Source organism: Drosophila willistoni (genome assembly GCF_018902025.1).
Source record: "Drosophila willistoni isolate 14030-0811.24 chromosome XL unlocalized genomic scaffold, UCI_dwil_1.1 Seg141, whole genome shotgun sequence".
NCBI lineage: Eukaryota > Metazoa > Arthropoda > Insecta > Diptera > Drosophilidae > Drosophila > Drosophila willistoni.
This window is the reverse complement of record NW_025814052.1, coordinates 6,206,870-6,223,142: the sequence shown is the minus strand read 5'-3', so window position 1 is coordinate 6,223,142 and position 16,273 is coordinate 6,206,870. Positions and strand designations below refer to the sequence as shown.

The 16,273-nt window shown below is 39.0% G+C and overlaps 2 protein-coding genes across 2 annotated transcripts; one reads left to right on the top strand and one right to left on the bottom strand.

Moving 5' to 3' along the window:
- The first annotated feature begins 1,908 nt into the window (after positions 1-1,908).
- Positions 1,909-9,532, top strand: LOC6649323 (protein wings apart-like). The gene is made up of 7 exons (XM_023178950.2): positions 1,909-2,035; positions 2,554-3,698; positions 4,452-8,336; positions 8,403-8,575; positions 8,644-8,732; positions 8,804-8,994; positions 9,066-9,532. Exons 2-7 carry the CDS (start codon positions 2,655-2,657, stop codon positions 9,345-9,347), a joined length of 5,664 nt encoding a protein of 1,887 aa, XP_023034718.1. The 5' UTR covers positions 1,909-2,035; positions 2,554-2,654; the 3' UTR covers positions 9,348-9,532.
- A 2,085-nt stretch (positions 9,533-11,617) lies between these two features.
- On the bottom strand, positions 11,618-15,782 carry LOC6649322 (glycine-rich protein 5). Its single transcript, XM_002071508.2, has 2 exons — positions 15,762-15,782; positions 11,618-12,193 (listed from the first exon to the last, which is right to left on the bottom strand). The coding sequence occupies exons 1-2, from the start codon at positions 15,780-15,782 to the stop codon at positions 11,618-11,620; spliced, it is 597 nt and encodes a 198-aa protein (XP_002071544.2).
- Positions 15,783-16,273: the final 491 nt, after the last annotated feature.

Sequence of the window (16,273 nt, the reverse complement as noted above, 5' to 3'; positions counted from 1 at the left end):
GCAGGGTCAAGTATAATTAGAACTAATGCTAACAGATTTCAGTTTATTGCTATAAACATTTTATCAACAATTTCACATGTGCGTGTTGTTTTTGTTATTATTTTGTTTTTGTTTTCTAGTGTAATTGGTAATCGATCGATTTATGTATTATGCAAAATGCTCTTCAAGCACATCAGCCCTTTTCCTATACCGACCCCCCCCCCCCAAAAAAAAAAAAAACAAACAAACAAAAATAAAAGCGAAAATTTTTTTTAAATAAATGAAAAGCGAATCGAAAAGAAAAAAACGTTTTAATTGCTATATTATTATGATTATTATTGAGGATATTATTATTGATATTGATATTGTATTTGCATAAACGAAAAAACCCATTGCTATAAAAACAAAAAACACATAACATAATAATATGATAATTGTATGAATGTTAACTATTTCAATGACAATAATAAAATGTTAAAAACAATTGAGTTTCGAAATTTCAATGTCAAAAAAGAAAATTGCTGCGCACATTACGTGATCTTTGAATGATCAAACAACAGAAATAACTTGCGAAAAATAGCTTCAACTGATTGCTCATTAACTTGAATGAGCTATTAGCCCCATTATTCTCGGATAGTTAGTTCATTTTACTTGCAATTTTCTAAAAAAAATTTGGTGATTATAAAAACAAGTGGCATTTTCAGGCTATTATTAGTTTGTATTTTGTGCAATTGAGCTGCGAAAATTGAATCTTAGAACTTTATGTAGCATGATTAATGAGGAGTTTTAGCGGGCTTTATATATTATTTATTATTAATTTTCCATTTTAAATTCTTTAACTGATTTTTGGTCTAATTTTTGTCGTATCTAAGGTTTTTATCTTGAAATAAAAAAGAAAACTCAGTTCTTTCATTGTTTAGATAAGTATCGCAATATTAAAAAATAGTAAATAATCTCGATGGCAGCAAAAAAAAAACTATTATTATTATTATTATTATTATTATTATTATTATTATTATTATTATTATTATTATTATTATTAAAGTATAGGATATAGTTATAAACTATCAACCTAACTACATTTTACAAGCACTGGCAACTAAGGCCTTCGGCTTAGACAAAAACTACTTCCATACACTAGCCTGGGATTCGAACCCCGATCCTCGTTGTTCAGTTGACTAAATGACTGGGCCGAAAAAAAAAAAAAAAAAACTATATTTCATTCGTTATGTTATTCATAAATAATCCAAAAGTATATTTTTTTAAATGTGCCCGCCATGCCAAGTCGATAGGTTTGCTCCGATAATGTCGATTATCGATAGGCTTGCTCCGATAACGTAGATTATCGATTAACCGATAGGTTTTGCTCCCAAATGTCGATTAACCGATAGGTTTGAAGCGAATATTCACTATGGCTGAGCGAATTGGCTGGCTGAAGCGAATTGAACAAATTGAAATTAAAACTCGAAACTTGCGTGTGTGTGTTATTTACATATAATTTGTGAATGAATTGAAAGTAAAGTTAACATTAACAACGAAATTGCTTTTAGTGTTTAGTGTTGTGTGTTGTGTTAATTTATTTGGTGTTATTGTGTTTGCAGTGCGTTTTGTTTTTGCTGTTGTTGTTGCTGCTGTGCTGCTGCTGGGGGTAAAAGTGGTAGTAGTTAAAGGCAAACAAAACTGCATCAGCTGCATTTGTTTGCCATTGAAAACGGAAATTAAGTGAAATAATTGCAATCATTATGGTTCACATTTGAAGCAGAAAGTGTGTAAAAAGTTGGAAGAATTAGAAGAGGAAGATAGAAATTGCGCCAATAAGCAAGAAGCGAAACAACAACAAGAACTAGCAACGTTTGTTTTATTGCATTCCTCGCACACACACGCACACATACACTTACTATATACATATACGAGCGCGCGCTCGTTCACCTACATATGTGTGTGTGTGTGTATGGATGTACATGTACATACAGCAGCAGAGATTTATACAAAACGACAAACAACTAGAACAAAGGATTAGAAAATGCATCCTGTTCGATTTAATGGTTAAATACAGGTGAGAATTATTCAAATGAAATATGTGAAACGCAACAAATCGCTTATCCCATAAAAGAGAAATTATTATCATTCAATTTTGCGAGTGTTTTGTATGTTTGTGTATGTGTATCAGTGTTGTCAAGTTCGTGGTGCTCCAAAAAGAAAATAGCCAACAAAATGTGCCGGAAAACGTTGGTGTGAAGTAAATCGAATTCTTATTCGGAATTTATTTAAATTGTAAAATCTAAAAAAAAAAAAACAAGATAACTTGTTATCTAAAACAATGTAAAACCTCCAATATTATCTATATAAAAGTTCAATATAATCTGACGAAATCAAAATCAAAAAATCAATCTGAGTTAGAAGCTAGTTTTAGCTGTAAATAGCTAATAATGACAACTCTGATAAATGGTGTTGTGTGTTTTCGTGCCATTGTGTGTATTCGCTCGCACTTGCGACTTACTTATGGGAAAAGCATTTGTTGTTGTGTTTTCATGTGAATTTCTATTAATTATGTTTTTATTTTTCATTTTATAGTAAAATCAAATTGCCCATCGAGTGCAACTAAAGAAAAGCAATAACAACAGCAACCACAACAACATTGACGACGGCATCATCAACTGGAGATTCGCGTCAAGATGTCGCGCTGGGGCAAAAATATAGTTGTCCCCTTGGACTCGCTGTGCAAGGAAAAGGAGAACACAAATCGGCCGACTGTGGCCCGTTCTGTTGGCACGGTGGGCAAATGGGGCAAAATGGGTTTCACCTCAACCCGTACGTATACACTATCCGCCCTCCATCCAATGGCTGCTGCTGCAGCAGCTGCCGCAGCTGCTGCAAGTCCTGCCCAGAGTCCAGCCTCTACTGGGGGCAGTGGACATGACCAACATGATCCGAATGATTTATCGGTTTCGGTGCCAGAGCCACCGAAGCCCAAAAAATTCTTCAAATCGCGAAATGCCGCTCCGGAGGTAATTGCCCAGATCATACAACAATTGCCACATTGTGGCACCGGAGCGGGCTCCTCGCCTATGCGAGGTGAACAAATAGCCACAACACCAACAAGATCATCAGCGGGAGCGGCGACAAGGATATCCGGTGGCCAGGATCAGACGCCGAAATCGAAGGCGTCTAAAGGTGGTGCAGCAGCCCATTCCGCAGAGCGGAAACGCAAGTCGCCCAAAAAGAAGATGAACCAAGGAGGACAAGCGACGACAAATGCCTCGACTACATTGCCAGGAGCATTGGGAGAAGCAGATCAAGAGCCGAGTCGTCTGGATGAGCAGCAAGAGGTGGTTACCAGCTCATCATCAAAGAAAACAAAAAAACCGAAAGAGGAGAAGAAACTCAAACCGGAGGCACCACCTTCACGTATATTGGGGCGTGCCCGCAAAGCGGTTAACTATTGCGAAGTGGAGGAGGATGAGCGTTATCCCACGCCCACTAAAGACCTGATCATTCCCAAGGCCGATGCGAGTCCTGACGAAGCATTGCCGCCACCTCCACCGCCAACCACATCATCGGTGGGCAGTTCCAGTGGCAATGCTGCAGCGCCACTATCAACAAATGCCGCAACAGCAGCAGCAGGTGGTGCTAGTGGTGGTGGTGCCTCGACACCAACTGGCATGGTCGGCTCATCGCGTACACCAGAACATCCGCCAATTGTTTTACGTATTTCCAAGGTGAGTTATAGTGATCTTATTGATCAGAGAACATGATTTCGGTTTATTTGTCAGCCAGCAATTGAGGCAATCGACTAAATGTTTATAATTCCTATTAATATAAACGATCGATAACTAATCAAGGAAGGAAAATGATTAGAGAACTAGTTCTAGTAGTTTCCTCTTCTGTTTTCTTCTATTCCATTTTTTTCCTCTCACTCACTCTCAAAACATAATGTGACCAAGAGGCAGGAAGGGTAGCGAGAGAGAGAGAGAGCGAACCAAGATCTTAATTGTGCCACTGTATCTGTGTGTGAGTGTAAGTGAGCGTAAGAGAAAGCCGCTAACAGAAACAGCAACAACAACAAGAACAAACGGAGTGTTAAATTACGCGCGCTTTTACATGAAATGGAGTTGAGTGTTTTTTTTTCTTTCGTCTTTCTCTCTTCTTCTTTTGCCGTTCTTGTTCTTCTTCGTTATGTTTTTTTTTTTTTTCTTTTAAACAATAATTTTTGCTTTAGTTGCTGTTAGTTGTGGATAGCTTCTAGTCTTGACTGGCCGAGACCCCAAGTGAGTTAAACGGTAGTTTTTGTTTTTTAGAGCACAGTAGAGTCGGGAAAGGTAGCAAAGAGAGTTCGTGTGAGAGGGGGCGAGGGCGATTACTTTTGCAGCTGCTGGCAAAGAAATAAACAACAATTTACAAAGAAAATTTAAACATATTTTTTTCCCCACTTGTGAAAGCGAAAACTGATGTAATTTTATCCAAACCAATAGGGAACATCGCGCTTAGTCAGTAGTGACAGTGACGAGGAGGAGGACGAGGACGAGCACCATCAACACCATCAGGAAGAGGACGACGAGCAAAGGAAATCCTTGGACGATAATGGTGATAGTGTTGTCAAAGCAGACGGAAAAGTTCCTTTAAATACGCCAAAAATCACAGTAAAACCCCTGAGACCGCCCACTGAAGCTGGAGCAACAGAGGCAAGCGAAGCAACATCAGCAGCTGCTTCTGGAGATTTACTAGATCATCAGTCGAAGGCGGCAACGACGGCAGCATCAGCAGCAGCGGAAACAATCGAAGATCAAAAGAAAAAGTACGACGAGGCAGCTGACGAGGAGGAGGAAGAAGAAGAGGAGGAGGAGGATGAAGAAGAACCACCAGAGATCAATTATTGTACAGTGAAAATCTCACCCGATAAACCGCCCAAAGAGCGTTTAAAACTAATCATTAAAACGGATGTCATCCGCAATGCCATAGCCAAGGCTGCAGCAGCCAAAGCCAAAGCAGCGGGCGAGGATACGCCGCGCAGTGAAAAGAAATCCAAAAGTAAAAAGCACAAACATCTAAAGCACAATCTAGTAGTAGGAGGATCAGGAGCAGTAACAACAACAATAACAGCCGAATCAACACAAGCGGAATTTAAGACACCTTCACCGCATTTGGCATTAAGTGAACCAGCAGCTCCTCCACCACTACCAACTTCTGTACTACCCCTACGTGGCTCAGTCATCTCACCGACAACACGTTCTGATCACGATTTCGATTCACAATCTTCGGTCTTGGGTAGCATATCGTCGAAAGGGAATAGTACACCCCAGCCGTTGGCTCAGGCTGTCCAGGAGGATAGGTGTGTGATTCGAAGTCGTGGTTCTAGTGTCATAACGAGTGATTTGGAGACTAGCCAGCATTCATCATTGGTGGCACCACCATCAGATATTGAATCGCGCTTGGAATCAATGATGGACGGCGCTGGTGGTATAGCCACGGGCACAGGAATGATGGCCGATGAGTCGGCAGTTCCATTGCAAGGCGATATATTGGCTGTGCTTAGAGGAGAAATAATGCCTCCAAAACTAAATGGTGTAGCTAACAAGGATATTGACAGGGAGACTGGGCAAGGGAAGGAGGGCGGTTCAACGGCGGTGCAGGAGGAAGAGGAGCAGCAGCCACCGAAAAGGTCACTAAGAGGAAGGGGCAAAAAGGCCACAACCACAAATGCCGCGCCGGCGCCTCCTGTAGCAGCTACAGAAAGTCGTACACGGGGTAGAACCAAAGCAGCTGCTACAGCTGCTACAACTACTGCAGTTACCCCAACGTCGACATCTTCCTCACCTCCAGCACCAGCAACCAATAAACGTTCCACACGTGGCCGAGTGGCCAAGAAACAACAGCAGCAACAACAACAACAGCATCAAACTACGGAAATGGAAATTGATGAAATTCCACCGATACCCACAGCAACAGAAATAGAAGAGCCTCCTCCCATTATACGTGGACGTGGTCGACGAGCGAATAATAACAATTCGGCTAGCATAAATAATAATATCAACAAAATAGCAGCCAATTTATCGGCCAAGGCCGAGGCAAGTCGATTAAACGAAACGGAAACGAAGGGAAATGGCGACACAGACGGCGGCGGTGGTGGCAGCGGAGGAGCGGGGAATGCAAATGATTGCCCGCAAACTAATCTGCGTAGCTATGGTGGAAGGAAACGTAAAAATCAGCAAGTAACTCAAGTGCTGCAACCTGAAGATGAACAGCAACAGCAGCAGCAGCTGGACCAACAGCTGGAAGAGGAGGAGGCGCCGCCTCCAAGTAAAATATTACATAAGGATAATGATGTAGGCGGCAAGGGGCAGGAGATAACTACAGAAGCAGATGAGGACGATGAAGACGACGATGATCTATTGTCAAATAATTCCTCAATGCTGCAACATGATGAGGGCTCATCATCGTTACCAGCTATAAGGGATTATAAATTTAAGGATAAATTTAAGCGTACCTTGACCCTAGACACACAAGTGGCTGGCGGCAATAAGCCACTAGACCAGCAGCAGCAACAACAACAAGATGATCAGCAGGCAATAGCAACGGAGAATGAGCAAGAAACCGAAACGACGCCAACAATATCGGTGGCAGCGGCGGCGGCGTCAGCGGCTGCATCTACGGCGGCAGCAGCTGATTCAACCGCCGAAACACGAGGATCTGTTAAACTGGTCATATCGAAGAAGAAGGGCAGTATCTTCAAGAGTCGAGCCCTGGGACCATCTGATCAAGAAGCTTCAGCTGCCTCCAAGCGTCACCTCTACAAGCATAGTTGGGATGCCGCTCTGGAGGCAAATGGTAGCGGTGGAACAGGCAGTGATGCCAGCAATACCTCGGCACATGTTAAGGGCGATAGTCTACTGCACATGGGTGGCGGCAGTAAATCCCTGGGCGAAGCCGATGATAGCTGCTCCTCTTCCATAAACAACAATAGTTCTACCAGTTCGGCGTTACGTGGTGGCGCTGATAGTCCAGCCTTAGCCTTAAGTAAACACAATTCACCTGCTGGTACAGCATCGGGTGTCGGTGGTACAGGAACCGGTGCCAGCAGTGCCATTAATGCCAGCTCTTCCTCTTTAGCCAGGCAAATGAAGCACCAGCAGCAGTTAGCACCAAATGCCAATGCCATTTCAAACTCCATGGGTCAAGCATTGGGCCAAAATCCATTTGATTTAGATCTCGAGCCCGGTGGCGGTGGCGGCGGCGGCACAAACTCCTCATCAATGGCCAATGAAGAATCCTCTAGTCGTGTCGATCGCAGCAAGACGAAGGAATATTATACTGTGGTCCGTAATGTGAAGACTGCCCATCAGATTCAAGAGATTGGTGAATACCAAGAGATGGATGATGATGTGGAATATATATTGGATGCCCTGCAACCCCATAATCCTCCGCCCACACGTTGCCTTTCCGCATTGCAATTGGCCACCAAATGCATGACTCCCGCCTTTCGTATGCATGTCCGGGCCCATGGTGTGGTCACGAAATTCTTCAAGGCCTTGTCCGATGCGAATAAGGATTTAAGTTTAGGCCTTTGCACATCGGCCATTATGTATATATTATCACAAGAGGGACTCAATATGGATTTAGATCGTGATTCATTGGAGTTAATGATCAATCTTCTCGAAGCCGAAGGTATTGGCGCTCCCTCAGAGCGTGCGAATTATGAGCGCAATAAACAGAAAGTCCGCGAATTGTGCGAAGAGATTAAAGCCCAGGGCAAGGGCACGCATTTGAATGTTGAATCCATAACAGTGGGCACATTGGCAATGGAAACATTACTATCCCTGACCTCCAAACGCGCGGGCGAATGGTTCAAAGAGGATTTACGCAAATTGGGTGGCCTCGAGCATATAATTAAGACAATCTCACATTTCTGTCAGCCGATCATTGGTGGTGATGTGATCGGTGAGGATATCGAATGGAATTCCTCGCTGTTGGACAACATGCAAACGGTGGCCCGTTGTTTGCGTGTCCTGGAGAATGTTACCCAGCATAATGAGGCCAATCAACGTTATATGCTGACCTTTGACAAGGGCAAAGCCGTCAATACGCTGTGTCAACTGTATAAGCTCTGTGATGGACAACTAATCTGTCATCCCTCGAATGGTAGCAATAGCAAAGAGCATCCGGGTGTGGCCATGCGAGAGTTACTCATACCAGTTATGAAGGTACTAATCAATTTGACGCACACCTTCAATGAGTCGCAACCATCGCTGGGCGCCGAATTGTTAGGAAAACGCAGCGATGTGATTGAAACTAGCTTCCATTTGCTTCTATTGGCCTCCAATTATATACCCGAACGATGCATTTTCGAGCTGAGCATTTTGGTAAGGACAATTTGAATTGTAAATTTTTCGAATGAATGAATGCTAAAATCTTTCGTCCTTTTTTAGGTTTTAACTCTACTGATCAATTTGTGTATGCACACACTGCCAAATCGGGGCATATTGATGCAGGCTCAGGCTCCTGTTGACTATATAGCCGACAATCCTCCGGCAGGCAATAAGCCAGTGACTGCTCTACAAGCTCTTCTCGAGTATTTCTACAAATGTGAAGAGCTAGCCAGGTGAGTGCCGCCGCCTCATCATAAAAATGAACAAGAGCCATTTAGTAATCTTTTTTCCTCTCCTTTAGGTTGGTGGAGAAAAATACAGATGCATTTTTGGAGAACAATGAGAAGAGCAAAAAAAAGCAAGAGGAGGTCGAAGAGACAGTTAACAATTGTAAGTTGAGGAGAAGAAAAACCATAGACAAAGATTCATTTTACTATTATATTTTCATTGTCCCTGCTTAGTACTCCAACGCGCTGGTCACCATATGGAGCACACACTGAAGGGCAGCTATGCGGCTATATTGATTGGCAATCTAATAGCTGATAATGAGCAGCACGAGGCAATCGTCCGGAGACAATTGCGGGGTAATAGTTTCAAGGAGATTGTCAATGTGCTAGAGAAATATCATACCTTTATGAATCTAACATCGAGTGTAAGTAGACAAAGACGACTAGATAATGTAAGGAATAAGAAAATACTAAATATTGATTTTAATTTAAACAGTTGGAGGCTGCCTTTGTGGCTCATATGAAATCGACAAAAAGGATTATTGACAATTTCAAAAAGCGTGACTATATATTTGAGCATTCCTCTGATGAGCATGCCTTGCCACTCAATCTGGAGACGACGACGACAACAACAATATCATCAATAACTGCAGCAACAGGATCAGCAGGCGGATCTGTTGGAGGAATCGGTGTTGGATCGGAAAAGGAAGGACATATCTCACCCACAGCCGCCTCAACGAAGCCACGTGTCTATAAGACCTACAGCAGTCATAGATAATTCCCAGACAAAAACAGGACAAGAAGTCCTTTAACTAGGAGAGAGAGAGGAGGGAGAGAGTTGGAAGTACAATGTACGAAATGTAGTTAGAATGAAAGAGACTAAGTGTAAGAAAGCGAATGAGAAAACAAAGAAGAGGAAGGAAAAAAAAAAGAAAGAAGCCTGCCACCAAAATATTTGAATTCTGTTTTGTTGTTTTGTGATTATTATATAATTATAGAATTAGAATTTTGTTTATTTGTATAAATTGTATAATTAGTTCACTCACACACACACACTCACACACACACAAACATATATGTAATATATGGCATATATGGAAATAAACCCAATATATTTTTGTGGTTTATTTTAACGCTGATTTGGCATTATCCAGCTTGCGCTTCAGATTCTTTAACAAAAACCCAACAAAAAGTGATAGCAAATTGTTTTTCTTGAGCATGGTCAGCGTTTTAACTACAAACACACACTCATATAGCCTCACGCAAACACACACACACACACACACACACACACACACACACACACACACACACACACACACACACACACACACACACACACACACACACATACACATATGAACATGAATCCAAAATTACTACTGATATATATATATATATATATATAGATATATGTATATTTATGTGTACGTTATATAGTCATAAGCAATATTAGCAATTATTCAAGCAACATTTAAGCAAAATGATTACTAATTTAACTGTATATATTGTTTATTCAAGCGATTTTATCGATTAGACATTATTTTTCCAATTTTTTTTTCGTAAGTTTCTTTTTTTTTTATCTTTATAATCCTTAGAAATGCTCCCTTATATATATATATATGTATATATATGCCTGTATATGTCTGCGCATTGTTTTGAAAATTTAAAAACAAATCTATAAAATATAAATTATATTTAGGCTAAACATTGAAGAAAGAAACAAATTGAAACAAAATTAAGAGAAAAAAAAAAACAATTTCGGGAACAAAATAAAATATAATATCTATATATTTATTTTGTGTTTACAAATTGTCGAGAAAAACTAAACGAAAAAATTATATATCTAAATTAAGATAACAAAGTGCATAATATATTGTTCTTGAAATAAAACAAATGAAAAATTTAAAGTTGGTCCCGTTTACTTTCTCTGGGGACAACATTTCTAATTTGCCCTTGGTAGTATGCAATGCAATATTATTTAATAATATGCCAAGAAGCTGGCTATGATTTTCGTTCGATTTGCAAGTTGGTTAAAACTTTGTGAATTTATCCAAAATTATTCCGAAAAAATTCTCAAAAACCTTTCAATTTCCAAATCTGTAGTCGTATCTTATTTTAATGCACCTTATTTCAAATTTATATTATAAAAAATATATCAAGTTATCTTTTCAGCGAGGACAAAAAATGCCAATGAACAGCTAAGTATTCTAATGAACCTTAATTTCATGAAGCTCTACTTTGGTAAATTTTTGGAGTATTTAAAAAATTCATGTATTTATGTATATGTATGTATTTATTTTCAAGCTTGACTAATGTCTTCACAACCTAGATTAAAATCTCGAGAACTAAATTTTTGTTAATTTTCTCAAAAAATCGTGATGTATTATTTAAGTTTTTCTCGGCTTGAAATTAATTTTTTCGGAATTTCCAAATGTTTGATGCCATTTTACAATACACTAAATTTGCATGTAATTAGTATACAACATTTTTAAAATCGTTTGAAAATTGGTTAAACCAATCTTTAGTAATAGAAATAACTTGAATTTTTCGACTGCCCATTGTATACATTAGGGGGCAAATATTAGATGAATATCACCTTTCAGCAAAGGACACCCAGATAGATCTCCATAGATTAGAGTTTATGATTGTTAAAATCCAATGTAAAATACTAAAATTTTGAGAATTTCTACTTTAGTTTTTAGACGAACTAATAAAATTGAAAGAAATGATTGAGAGTCAATTCAAAATTTTTTTTATTATTTTTTTTTGGCCAGAGTTGCCACAGTTATGGTTTTGTATATAAAAATATAATACAAAAGGTATAGACATTTGATATACAGATGATATATGTATGTATGTACACATACACATGTATATATAGTAAGAAACCAATATACACACACATTGGGATATAAATACGGTTAATGTTTTGTTTTGTTTTTACAATTTTGAGCATAAAAAGACAAAAAAAAAGAGAAATGCTGATTATTTACAATATTTACAAGAGGATGAAGTAACCTCTCTGTGTATGGTTGGGTTAAATTTTTAGGCCCAGCCTCCAGATGGTTGCCAGCCACCGCCGCCATGACCACCGCCGCCGCCGCCACCGCCATGGCCACCACCTCCTCCGCCGCCCAGTTTGATAATTTTAATGATCTTTGTGCCACCGCCGCCGCCTCCTCCACCATGTCCGCCGCCACCACCACCAGAACTCCAACCGCCGCCGCCTCCACCGCCCGAACTCCAACCGCCGCCGCCTCCATGGCCACCACCGCCGCCTCCATGACCTCCTCCGCCGCCGCCGCCGCCAAGGCTTATAATTTTGACAAGTTTGACATCACCACCGCCTCCTCCTCCTCCACCGCCGGAGGACCAGCCTCCACCGCCTCCCCCGCCAGAAGACCAGCCTCCACCACCTCCACCGCCGCCGGACGACCAACCACCACCTCCACCGCCGCCGCCGCTCTCTGTGATTACTTTGATAATCTGAACATCACCGCCGCCGCCACCACCAGACCAACCACCACCACCGCCACCGCCGCCGGATGACCAACCACCGCCTCCAGGCTTGGGCTTAGCTGTCACACTGGCTGCTCCAATCAGCAAGAGACATACAAAGGCCTGCAATTGAAATGATCAAATTATAAATCTCTTATATAGTTGATCCTTTCATCCCAAAACGATCCACACATAATTGGAGAAAACTTTGCTCCCTAAGGTATGCAATAGACATCAATTTTGATAATCATAAAGACCATTTCAGAAATTCTGTAGATTTAGAAGCAAAGATGGCATCGAGCATCATTTTTCAGGTACAGGACATTCTGAAAAGTGAATTCTTCACTTCGCCTGTTGCATACTTTGCGGGGCCAAGTTTACCCCATTTCACGTTCACAGATCCGCCAAGGGATTATATATCCCATATATGATTTTGGTTTCTTGATACACCAAACAGTCAAAGGATTTCAATGACTATTTTGGTTTAATCATTTATTTTGCACTTTTCCATTATTTTTAGAATGAAAATAAAACAAAAATTTGCACAAATTTGTCATTTGTCATATTCTTTGTGTTTATGATGAAGATATTCCATGATAGAAAAAAAAGATAACACGTACTTTCATGATTTTCAAATTCTTGTTTTCCTTCTGTGTTTTTTGGTTTTCTAACCGCGGCTTTGACTGCGACTTCACAACTGACTTGGCCAAAGACAATATCGGTGGCTTTTATACCGGCGAAGACAAAGTAAATTTTTGCCAGGCGGCACATTAACCGGAAAAATGGAAAAACGAAATGCGAAAAAAAGCAACAAGCGTTTTTCCTTATGGTGTGTGTGTGTGTGTGTGTGTGTGTGTGCGGTTGGAGATGCAGATGATTCGGAGAGGTTCACTTTAGTTTGCTTTGGTTAGGTCTTTTTCCCCGTTTTACACAATGTGGGCCAAATGCTGCTGCATCATCAGCATCAGCATCATCATCATTATTATCATCAACACGATCATCCTCCTCACTCCCATTAGGCGAAAGTGATGGCAGACATACAACTCATAATTGTGACAAGACTCCTCTATGGTCTGTCCGTCTGTCTGCCCGTCTGCAACTTTACAGTGTGTCCCATCTGTTTGTTTGTTGGCGACCCATTCGTTCGTTCGTTCGTTCGTTCGTTGCACCTTTCCCAATGTTGCATAATCTGCCACATACAAAATGAAGACGATGAAGCCCAACCAAGTTGCAACTTGTAACCGTTTTTTGTTTTTCAATCGCCCTCCTCCCTCCCAACCACAAGCCACCCACCCTACCTGTCCCCTCCCCTCATCACCTAATCGATGACTCTCCGATCATTTTCAACAATTTGCAAAAACCATGATCTGGCCATTCACTATTTACAAAAAGAAAATCTGCAAATTGCATATATGCAAATAGCTAAAAAACAAAAATCAAAAAAGTAGCAAATTATATTAGTTTTTGTTATTGTTTTCTTCTTTCTGTTTTTATGATGCCATTTACTAATTCCTTTGACATTTCACTCCCACAGTTCAACATTAACGAAAGTCTTAAAAATCTCTTAGCTTAACTAACATAGGATTATCTAAGTTTATTCCAATATAAAAGTCTCTGAATTTCATGTCTATAAACTTTTGTATTCCTAAGATACTTATCTATTGTTCTTTAAAAACGGTTTTTCAACGAATTAAATCTTGAATCCGTTTAAGACTTTGGATACTCTTTTTTAAACCGTTCTCAGTGGAAAGTTATTTTCCTACAGGTAAAAGAACTTACAATTAGTAAACTTACTTAAGGCCAATAAAACCAAAAAAAAAAACTTTATACAAAATTCTAAAAGTTTTGAAAAAACATGTCTAAAGCTGTTGTTCGTACAACGGCAGCAAAATGGGTTAACCCGGTTCTCCTACCGAATCAGGGATAATACTATAAATGGCCCATTTCGATAATGTTTTATTGGGCGTTTATCGACTGAACTTCTCGCAAAATTATGGTCTAGATCCATCCCCGAAAAGCTTCTTTCAAACAATTGTTTTCCTTAAAACAGAAGCCTAAACTCATTAGCATACAAATTATATGATGACTTTTGACTTAGTAGTAAAATTATTGGACTGGGAGTTGTATGAATTTAGGTCATTACTCTTTCTTTCAAAATGACTATGTCCACCCATTCTGTTACTGATGTAAATTTTTATACCATGCACCGATACGCTGATTAGAACAGGCAAATAGGAGTAAGAACTTTAATACTACAAAAGATATTTATATATTCTTGGCCAGCATCCTTATTCCTCTTAATTCTCCAATAAAAAATATCGCCATAAAACGATATTAAAGTGAGAAAATTTTAAGCCCCGTTGCCGTTTAGCTATTTCAAATAAATTGAACGAAATTGGAATTTAAATCTCCATTTGCTTTCGTTTCGAAATAAACTTCTATATTTTCCTCTCAAATCGTGTATCATCTTGAAATTAATTTAAAATCAGTTTCAAATTCCAAAATGAATTATATATGAAACTAGTTTATCTTTCAAAACCATTCGAAAACGAAAACAGCTCGAAATACATAAAATTGAATGTTATTTTAGGTGTTTAAGGAAACGTCTATTAATTACAGATATTCGTGAGATTTATATTAATATATTTAGAGTTGAAGTGGAAAACTAGATAAAATCCACAAGATATGCTAGGTTTTTTAAATTTGTCCAAGGATATTCTAGTTTATATAAATTTGCTTTCGTAACCTCCTCCTCCAGTTAATAACATCACAGATTTTAAACAATTTTTAAAAGGTTTTGTTCTTTAAACAGCATAAAATATAAAACACATAAATTGAAACATTTCTCAACGCAAAAAGCTAAAATTTTGCTTTGTTTTAATTATATTTGAAAATTTATTCTAGTAATCTATAAATAAGTGAGGATTTTAAATTTGAAAAAGCGTTTTTCAACATAAAATGTTAGTCATAAATATGCACAAAAAAGTTAAACTCTTAAGTCCTTAGAAAAGTTGATAGAACTTCATGATAGAACTTGATCAGAGACTCCCGTGCTCTTTGGGAGCAAAGTTTTTTTTTAAAAAAAGGACATGTGATTTATAAATTCTACAAACTAACTTATTATTAGTGCATTTATGATTGGAATTTTATTGAAAGCATATTGTCACAATTAATATCAAATAGTCAAAAGCCACAGTGATTGAAATGAATCTTAAATTGCCCATTTGTTTCTTTTTGATGGTTCATCAAATATAATTATATGTATATTCGCCCATTAAATTACATGTCAGAGTTATGGCCTTTGGTATTGGCCATGGTTATTGAAATTAAGAAACTATATAGACATTAATTAAAGAGTGGGAAAACTCATAGCGAGTTTAACTAAAGTTGATATATGTATATACTCCTTCCCCGTGTTTGGGTTGTTCACATTTTCATTGTGCCCCTTTCGTTTTTGGCTCTCACAACGTTTTTCCTTTTTTTTTCTTCTTCTTTTTGGTGTAGTGGAGCAGGTGAAGAGGTCATTGGATTTTGTTTCTTTTGGAATTGGGTTTTCAGTTTCGTTTTTCTCGCCTCTTTCGCTCTCTCTCTCTCTCTCTCTCTATCGCTCTCTCTTTGTCTCTGTGTGTGTAAACTAGTTTTCTTTTTTGTTGTTTTTCGTTGTTGCCACATGCCGCTTTGTTTTACATACATCCAATTCCTTGCCCCTCATCATCTCATCAACTGACTGCCACCTTCCTTTTGGCGTTCCAAATCAAATCGAATTTATAATTTTGGGTCTCAGCATACTTGATCAAAAACTTATGAGTTTTACACTCAATGTGTGTGTGTGTGTGTGTTTATGTTGGCATTTTCCCAGCATTTCCGCCTATTTCGTAATAATACAATACTTCCTGCAAATAGAGATAGGCCCATCCTTAGGGGCATCAAGACGTTCACCTGGCGTCGACATCGCCATCGGCGGCGGCTCATCTTTAAAACTGAACCGACAAGTTTTTGTATTTCTGTCTAGACTTTGGCCAAATGACCAATAAAGGTAGTTAACTAGAAACAACCAATTTTATGCACTCGTGAGGTGAGAAAATCACAATTTTTTTTTTTTCAAATTTTCAGATTTTTCTTTTATTTTCATTTCAACTATGAGAAAACAAACAAAATAATGCCTAAAAGTAATTATACAAATTTTGGAAAACTTTAGGACTA

Bases quoted from the DNA above. Each gene is read 5' to 3' on its own strand.
- LOC6649323 (XM_023178950.2), top strand. From the start codon at position 2,655: ATGTCGCGCTGGGGCAAAAATATAGTTGTCCCCTTGGACTCGCTGTGC. The intron at 8,337-8,402 runs GTAAGGACAATT...GTCCTTTTTTAG, and splicing joins TTTTCGAGCTGAGCATTTTG to GTTTTAACTCTACTGATCAA. The intron at 8,733-8,803 runs GTAAGTTGAGGA...GTCCCTGCTTAG, and splicing joins CGAAGAGACAGTTAACAATT to TACTCCAACGCGCTGGTCAC.
- LOC6649322 (XM_002071508.2), bottom strand. From the start codon at position 15,782: ATGAGGGGCAAGGAATTGGAT. The intron at 12,194-15,761 runs GTATGTAAAACA...TTTCAATTGCAG, and splicing joins TGAGGGGCAAGGAATTGGAT to GCCTTTGTATGTCTCTTGCT.